General features: G+C 43.4%; 1 protein-coding gene across 1 annotated transcript; it reads left to right on the top strand.

The window, feature by feature from the left end:
• Positions 1-6,761: 6,761 nt before the first annotated feature.
• On the top strand, positions 6,762-8,436 carry LOC146062673 (uncharacterized). Its single transcript, XM_083174739.1, has 2 exons — positions 6,762-6,972; positions 7,825-8,436. The coding sequence occupies exons 1-2, from the start codon at positions 6,787-6,789 to the stop codon at positions 8,395-8,397; spliced, it is 759 nt and encodes a 252-aa protein (XP_083030865.1). The 5' UTR covers positions 6,762-6,786; the 3' UTR covers positions 8,398-8,436.
• Positions 8,437-9,390: the final 954 nt, after the last annotated feature.

The following is a 9,390-nucleotide window of genomic DNA, read 5'->3' as shown; positions in this document are numbered from 1 at the left end:
ACCACCAAAAATCACTCCTTCCCTTCTGAGTCCTGCCATGCGCCCAACTGGTATTTTTTGGTCACATATGAGGCATTGCCATACTCGGGAGAAATTGGGGCACAGATTTTGGCGGTGCTTTTTCTCCTTCATACCTTATGAAAATGAAAAATTTTGAGCCAGAACTGCATTTTTGTGTAAAAAAATGTAATTTTTCATTTTCACTGCCCAGTTGTATCAAAATTGGTGAAACCCCTGGGGGTTTGAAATGTACACTATACCCCTAGATGAATTCCCTGAGGGGTGTAGTTTGCAAAATGGGGTCACTTGTGGGGGGGTTCCACTGTATTGGTGCTTGGGGGGTCTTGCTAATGCGACATAGCACCCACCAACATTCCACCAGAATCTGAGCTGCAAAATCCAAAAATCACTCCTTCCTTTCTGAGTCCTGCCATGCACCCAAATGGTATTTTTTGGTCACATGTGAGGCATTGCCGTACTCGGGAGAAATTGGGGCACAGATTTTGGGGTGCTTTGTCTCCTTCATTCCTTGTGAAAATGAAAAATTTTGAGCCAGAACTGCATTTTTGTGTAAAAAATGTAATTTTGCATTTGCACAGCCCAGTTGTATCAAAATTGGTGAAACCCCTGGGGGTTTGAAATGTACACTATACCCCTAGATGAATTCCCTGAGGGGTGTAGTTTGCAAAATGGGGTCACTTGTGGGGGGGTTCCACTGTATTGGTGCTTGGGGGGTCTTGCTAATGCGACATAGCACCCACCAAAATTCCACCAGAATCTGAGCTGCAAAATCCAAAAATCACTCCTTCCCTTCTGAGTCCTGCCATGCACCCAAATGGTATTTTTTGGTCACATGTGAGGCATTGCCGTACTCGGGAGAAATTGGGGCACAGATTTTGGGGTGCTTTTTCTCCTTCATACCTTCTGAAAATGAAAAATTTTGAGCCAGAACTGCATCTTTGTGTAAAAAAATGTAAATTTTGCATTTTCACTGCCCAGTTGTATCAAAATTGGTGAAACCCCTGGGGGTTTAAAATGTACACTATACCCCTAGATGAATTCCCTGAGGGGTGTAGTTTGCAAAATGGGGTCACTTGTGGGGGGGTTCCACTGTATTGGTGCTTGGGGGGTCTTGCTAATGCGACATAGCACCCACCAACATTCCACCAGAATCTGAGCTGCAAAATCCAAAAATCACTCCTTCCTTTCTGAGTCCTGCCATGCACCCAAATGGTATTTTTTGGTCACATGTGAGGCATTGCCGTACTCGGGAGAAATTGGGGCACAGATTTTGGGGTGCTTTGTCTCCTTCATTCCTTGTGAAAATGAAAAATTTTGAGCCAGAACTGCATTTTTGTGTAAAAAATGTAATTTTGCATTTGCACAGCCCAGTTGTATCAAAATTGGTGAAACCCCTGGGGGTTTGAAATGTACACTATACCCCTAGATGAATTCCCTGAGGGGTGTAGTTTGCAAAATGGGGTCACTTGTGGGGGGGTTCCACTGTATTGGTGCTTGGGGGGTCTTGCTAATGCGACATAGCACCCACCAAAATTCCACCAGAATCTGAGCTGCAAAATCCAAAAATCACTCCTTCCCTTCTGAGTCCTGCCATGCACCCAAATGGTATTTTTTGGTCACATGTGAGGCATTGCCGTACTCGGGAGAAATTGGGGCACAGATTTTGGGGTGCTTTTTCTCCTTCATACCTTCTGAAAATGAAAAATTTTGAGCCAGAACTGCATCTTTGTGTAAAAAAATGTAAATTTTGCATTTTCACTGCCCAGTTGTATCAAAATTCGTGAAACCCCTGGGGGTTTGAAATGTACACTATACCCCTAGATGAATTCCCTGAGGGGTGTAGTTTGCAAAATGGGGTCACTTGTGGGGGGGTTCCACTGTATTGGTGCTTTGGGGGTCTTGCTAATGCGACATAGCACCCACCAACATTCCACCACCAAAAATCACTCCTTCCCTTCTGAGTCCTGCCATGCACCCAACTGGTATTTTTTGGTCACATATGAGGCATTGCCATACTCGGGAGAAATTGGGGCACAGATTTTGGGGTGCTTTTTCTCCTTCATACCTTATGAAAATGAAAAATTTTGAGCCAGAACTGCATTTTTGTGTAAAAAAATGTAATTTTTCATTTTCACTGCCCAGTTGTATCAAAATTGGTGAAACCCCTGGGGGTTTGAAATGTACACTATACCCCTAGATGAATTCCCTGAGGGGTGTAGTTTGCAAAATGGGGTCACTTGTGGGGGGGTTCCACTGTATTGGTGCTTGGGGGGTCTTGCTAATGCAACATAGCACCCACCAACATTCCACCAGAATCTGAGCTGCAAAATCCAAAAATCACTCCTTCCTTTCTGAGTCCTGCCATGCACCCAAATGGTATTTTTTGGTCACATGTGAGGCATTGCCGTACTCGGGAGAAATTGGGGCACAGATTTTGGGGTGCTTTTTCTCCTTCATACCTTCTGAAAATGAAAAATTTTGAGCCAGAACTGCATTTTTGTGTAAAAAATTTAATTTTTAATTTTCACTGCCCAGTTGTACCACAATTGGTGAAACCCCTGGGGGTTTGAAATGTACACTATACCCCTAGATGAATTCCCTGAGGGGTGTAGTTTGCAAAATGGGGTCACTTGTGGGGGGGTTCCTAAATTTTAGCATCTTATGGTGCCTAGAAACCTACATGGTGCCTAAAAAATAATCTCATAAAAAGGAGGCTCCAAAATCAAGTAGGTGCTCCTTCTATTATGAAGCCTGTGGTTTGGTCAACGTGCACACTAGGGCCACATATAGGATATTTATGAAAACAAAAGAATTGGGGGAATCAATTTTTAGTCACATTTCTCTAGTAAAATGTACTGTGTTCCTTAGAAAAATGTATTAAAATTGCAAATCTGCAAAAAAAATGAAATTTTGAAATTTCACCTACACTTTGTTTTAATTCCTGTGAAACACCTAAAGGGTTAACAAACTTCCAAAATGCTGTTTTGAATACTGTGAGGGGTGCAGTTTTTGAAATGGTATCATTTATGGGGGTGTCTCACATACAAGTCCCTCAAAGTCACATCAGAACTGAACTGGTCCCTAAAAAAATCAGTGTTTGAAATTTTCTTGAAAATTTGAGAATTTGCTATTCATATTGTAAGCCTCCTAGTGTCCAAAAAAATTAAAAGGAAGTTGAAATAATGATGGAAACATAAAGTAGACATATGGTCTATGTTAGTTATTAACTATTTTGAGTGGTATGATTATTTGTCTCACAAGCAGAAAATTTAACATTTTGCAAATTGCTAAATTTTCCATTTTTTTACGACATTTTGGTATTTTTCACAAAAAAACACAGACTGTATCGACCCAAATTTACCACTAATTTGAAGTACAATGTGTCACCAAAAAACAATCTCAAAATCACTGGGATAAGTAAAAGCATAAAAAGTTATCCCCACTTAAGTGATACATGTCAGATTTGAAAAAAAGGGCTCTGTCAGGAACGCAAAAACTGGCTCTGTCAGGAAGGGGTTAAAGTGCCTGTTCTGACCTATTTGCAATACAGACCTTCAGAAACAAAAACACGAGCAAGTGGGATCATGTGCTGTACATGAGAATTTATGTTTCATTGTGAGTTCAGTTTTGCATCACTTAATCAAAGATTAAAAATTAAATCTCCCATTATAGTAAATTGGCAATCCTTTTCAGCAGACCGGACTGTCATTCCACTGTCATTCCTTTTAGTACATCCCAATCAAAAGAGAAGAACCTTGTGTGCAGAACCAGATTCACCCATCACTATGACAATTTGACCATACAATAAAATTATAGTTATATCTTTATGACCATATAATAAAATTATATTTATATCTTTATCAAAAATGTGCAATTTGTCTGTACATTTTTGTGAATTTGTATGAATTGAATGTCTATCAATTAAGGTTTAAACCTGTGTTATAATACATTCATTTAATCTGTCTTGTTTATTTTCATTGTATTCTACTCTCGATAATGGCAGGTATGGTGGCCTCTCATTAGTATGTAAGGTGTGTGGGGGGGGGGGGGGACACATTGACTTTGATAGTCTTGTGATGGAACATGCTATTCAACTCTAAACTAGCTGCTGTGGTTGTCATGGCTGGGAGCTTTGCTCTCAGTAGGGCAGCATTTTTCAACCACTGAACCATTGTGCCTTGAGCTGTTCACAAGTATGCCACAAGACCTAGAGATATCCACACCAGTTTACAGTCACCACCAGTTCAACTGTTATTCACTGGTCTCTTCCTGCTTTAATCCTGTATCTGTATCCAGATCTGGCTGCTTGCCTCTCCTTCTCTAGTCATCTGCCTTATCATCATTAGTTGATATTTTTTGTTACCTGTGAGGACCAGTGTGGTTGGTTTTCTTTACATGGGGGCCAACTGGTTTGGTTTTTTTCCCTTTGAAGGCCAAGTGTGTGAGACGCCCGCGGCATATGGCATGCGGCAAACACACTGAGAACGGCCCCATCTGTAGTAATTTAGGTTGAGAAAAGACATCAGTCAATCGAGTTCAATCTATTTAACTAGTCTAAGTCATGACTAGACTAAGTCATAACTATATGAACTAATAAGAATTTATCCAGTTTTAGTTTAAACTCATTTGCAGTAATTGCTGTTACCACATTTTCTGGCAGAGTTCCAGAACTTAACTGCTCTTATGGTGAATAAACCCCGTCTTAATCCTGTACGGAATTTCCCTTCCTCAAGCCCCAGTGCATGCCAGCACGTCCTAAGTACATTCTTGTTTTGGAATAAGTCTTCTCCTAGTTCCTTATGTTTTCTAATCCTGTATTTGAAAATGCTAATCATATCTCTCACCCTCTGTTTTTCCAGTTTATACATATTCAGCCTGGATAGCCTACCTTTATATTCTAGTGACTCAATACCCCTTATTAGTTTAGTTGCCCTTATCTGAACCTGTTCCAGTTCACTTATGTATTTTTTAAGGTGCGGTGCCTAGAACTGAACACAGTACTCTAAGTGTGGCCTCACCAAAGATTTATAAAAGGGCAGTATCACACTGGTATTTCTGGAGTTCATTCCCCTTTTAATGCATGCCAGTGTCCTGTTGGCTTTTGCTGCAGCACTTGAGCAGTGTGCACTACTCAACCTGTCATCTATGATGACCCCTAAATCCTTTTCCACTGCAGAGCTCCCCATAGTAACTTCATTTATTGTCCTGCTGCAGTAAAGCCTGTCACCATTGTTATGGCTGTCACTTATGCTGGGTACACACCAGGACGACTAGGGCACGATTCTGTCAATTTAGATCCAATTCCGACCGGTTGTATGCAGATTGTATGTACTATCGTGTGTTTTTGACATTTATTTGATCCGATTCCGATCAAATGCGCGTTCACGCCGCTCGTTTGGTCGCATCTTTGGTCCTACGTGCTGCAGGTAGGATCTGTCAATCCCAGGCCGACCGACCGTCAATCGTATGCAGATCGTGAGTGTTTTTTGCCGCCTCCGTCGTCCGTCCGTCGGTGCGTCCGTCGTTTGATCCAGCCTATTTGAGTGGCATTTCCTAAACACTCCCCCGGCGCCATGTTTTTCCACATAGCAAACAGCGCTGGCGCAGCAGTTGGACTCTCCTTCTTGTCTCATCTCCCAGAACAACAACCTGGTATGTTTGCACTCCCAATGCTCTTCTATGCATGCCCACTGTTGCCACCAATGTATATAGTGTGTATAAAGCACTGGTTTGGCAACCGTGCACCCGACCATGTCACTGTTTTTTTTGGGTGGGCCCCATGTCTGTGTGTATACATATAACCAATGTCCACCATTGCAGTATTCAAAGCACTCCTCTCTGCTAGGCCCCATTCACCTGTGTGTGTGTGTTTGTGTATATATAGATATATATACATAAACCATTGTCCACCATTGCAGTATTCCAAGCACTCCTCTCTGCTAGGCCCCATTCACCTGTGTGTGTGTGTTTGTGTATATATAGATATATATACATAAACCATTGTCCACCATTGCAGTATTCCAAGCACTCCTCTCTGCTAGGCCCCATTCACCTGTGTGTGTGTGTTTGTGTATATATAGATATATATACATAAACCATTGTCCACCATTGCAGTATTCCAAGCACTCCTCTCTGCTAGGCCCCATTCACCTGTGTGTGTGTGTTTGTGTATATATAGATATATATACATAAACCATTGTCCACCATTGCAGTATTCCAAGCACTCCTCTCTGCTAGGCCCCATTCACCTGTGTGTGTGTGTTTGTGTATATATAGATATATATACATAAACCATTGTCCACCATTGCAGTATTCCAAGCACTCCTCTCTGCTAGGCCCCATTCACCTGTGTGTGTGAATAGCAATCTGCACAATAAAATGTATAGTGGTTTTCATAAAAGTTTATTAACATTTTAAATACTTAAAACATAAGAACTAGGTAAACTGGTAACTATAACTATAAAAATTTAAATATGAAACAAAACATGGGTATAACTATAACAACTAAAATGGTTTTATCTTTTTACAGTCCCAATGTCCAACGCAAAGGAACAAGAGTTTTTGGAAGGGTTTATTGAAAAATATCGTACACACGAATGCCTGTGGAGAACCAAATCCAAGGAGTATTCAAACAAAATGAAAAGAAACCAAGCCTTGGAGGAGTTGGCACGCTACAGTCTTCCATTTCACCCAGAGGCCAATGTTGAATGGGTGAGGAAACGCATCCAGAATATGCGCACGGTGTTCTTAAAGGAACACAAGAAGATGGAGGCTGCAAAGAAGTCTGGTGCTGGAGTCGACGAGATGTATCAAACATCGCTCTGGTACTATGACCGGTTGACATTCACCCTCAGCCAGGAGTCGATGAGGACAGGAGTAGTCCTTATGGTCGAACAGGAAAACCAAGAAGTCGCGGCGCAGGAGGAGGAGGAGAATTCGCAGTCTGCATCGGTGAGTCTATTTTTTTGGCTATCTAATTGATTCCTCCTGCCAATCCACAGCGCCCTCCCCATTAAAGTAGGCCATGTACTCTTCCCTCACCTGTTTGGCTCGTGCACTCCCTGTGTAGCGTTGTGTTGGGGTTTGCAAGGAGGATATCTGCACTACCTCCTCTGGCAGTTCTTGGTCTTCTTGGAGTGCTGTGCCTGTAGCCCTTTGCTGTGTGGCTTTTCTGCGGAGCAAATTGTGCAGGACACAGCACGCCGTGACAACCCAGTCAATTTTGTCCACCCTCAGGTTAATGGCAGTGTGAAAAATGCGAAACCGGCTTGCCAGGATGCCAAAAGCATTTTCCACAACACGCCGTGCCCTGGATAGCCTGTAGTTAAAGATCCTTTTGTCATGGTTCAGGCCCCTTTGCGCATATGGCTTCATGACATGCTCGTGCAGGCCAAAAGCCTCGTCAGCCACAAAAACAAAGTTAAGCCCCTGTTTAGTTTCCTGGACAGACGGCAAGTGAAGGGTGTTCGCTATGAGCCTTTCGTAGAACTTTGTGTCCTTGAAAGTGCCACCATCCGATGCACGGCCATTCCTTCCTACATCCAGGAAGATAAACTCATAGTTGGCATTCACCACAGCCATTAGTACAATGCTAAAATAGCCCTTGTAATTAAAATAGTAGGAACCACTATTGATAGGCTGGGCTATGCGGACATGTTTGCCATCAATGGCTCCACCGCAATTTGGGAAGTTCCATCGCTGTTCAAACTCCTCTGCGATGACTTTCCATTCATTCACGCTGGTAGGGAACTGAAATTAGAAGTAAATAGAATTGATTAGTAAACATGTTCAATTTTTTTACAGCTTGGTGACTACCCACCTGCAACCCCAGACCTATCTGTCCTATCTGATAATGCATGCACATCTAACGAAGTTCCTACTCCGGCACGCACTCCGCCACCCACCCTGGAACCCACTCCACCACTCCCCCGTGCCAAAAAAATGCGTGGCAAAGGAAAAAAAGGAGAAGCAGCGGCACATGAAGAATTTATGATGCGGGCACATCAAGTCCTGCAAAGAAACCCGGACAAACATGACAACTACTTCACTTATGTGGCAGAGTGTGTTCGCAACATGGCTCCTGACCAGCAACTTACTTTTGAAAAGTTATGCATGGAGTTGGTGTATAATGGCAGTTTAGGGTATCTCAACAGTGGCACTAAAATAGTTGGCATTGGTAGTGCACCAGACACACCACTGTCATTAGAATCACCAGTGCCTACTCCGCCTGCCACCGTAGCAGGCCAGTCGAGCACAATTCCAACACATACCCAGTCAACACCTACACAGCCTTCTCAACCCCCCCAGTACCGTCAATTCTACAGTTCTTTACTGATAGAAGATCCAGAGTGTCCTGTTTTTGAGGATCTGTCTTAAAAAATAGGCTACTTTATCATTTACCATCGACATGGTCTCAGCTGCAGGTATGTGATGGCCACTGCTCACATGGCGTATGGCGCACATCAATGGGGCCGGGACCATTGCATCTGCGCCATGCGCCATGTGGGCCGCAGCCTTTACATATCTGCAGCAGACATCCTCTGCCACACAAGGGCCACAGTGTGTATTTTTGTTTATTTATATGCTGCTACCTGTACCTGCATTACCAGAGGGAGAACAGGATTCTCCTCAATCTGGATAGCAAACTCCATTTATTGCCCTTTTGTCTTTACCAATAGTATGGGGTACTGTGCGGCAGACATGGTCTCGGCTGCAGGTATGTGATGGCCACTGCTCACATGGCGTATGGCGCACATCAATGGGGCCGGGACCATTGCATCTGCGCCATGCGCCATGTGGGCCGCAGCCTTTACATATCTGCAGCAGACATCCTCTGCCACACAAGGGCCACAGTGTGTATTTTTGTTTATTTATATGCTGCTACCTGTACCTGCATTACCAGAGGGAGAACAGGATTCTCCTCAATCTGGATAGCAAACTCCATTTATTGCCCTTTTGTCTTTACCAATAGTATGGGGTACTGTGCGGCAGACATGGTCTCGGCTGCAGGTATGTGATGGCCACTGCTCACATGGCGTATGGCGCACATCAATGGGGCGGGGGCCATTGCATCTGCGCCATGCGCCATGTGGGCCGCAGCCTTTACATATCTGCAGCAGACATCCTCTGCCGCACAGTACCTTATCCCTACTGTTGTAAGGGCATGTTCCAGAAGTTACCAGAGTGTCTTTTGTCTTGGTTTTCTACATATATGCTGCTACCTGTACCTGCATTACCAGAGGGAGAACAGGATTCTCCTCAATCTGGATAGCAAACTCCATTTATTGCCCTTTTTTCTTTGCCAATAGTATGGGGTACTGTGCCGAAGACATGGTCTCAGCTGCAGGTATGTGATGGCCACTGCTCACA

The sequence above is a fragment of the Crinia signifera genome, chromosome 3, assembly GCF_055691185.1.
Source record: "Crinia signifera chromosome 3, ASM5569118v1, whole genome shotgun sequence".
NCBI lineage: Eukaryota > Metazoa > Chordata > Amphibia > Anura > Myobatrachidae > Crinia > Crinia signifera.
The sequence above is the reverse complement of the archived record's forward strand: the minus strand, read 5'-3'. Positions and strand labels throughout refer to the sequence as shown.

Bases quoted from the DNA above. Each gene is read 5' to 3' on its own strand.
- LOC146062673 (XM_083174739.1), top strand. From the start codon at position 6,787: ATGGAGGCTGCAAAGAAGTCTGGTGCTGGAGTCGACGAGATGTATCAA. The intron at 6,973-7,824 runs GTGAGTCTATTT...ATTTTTTTACAG, and splicing joins AGAATTCGCAGTCTGCATCG to CTTGGTGACTACCCACCTGC.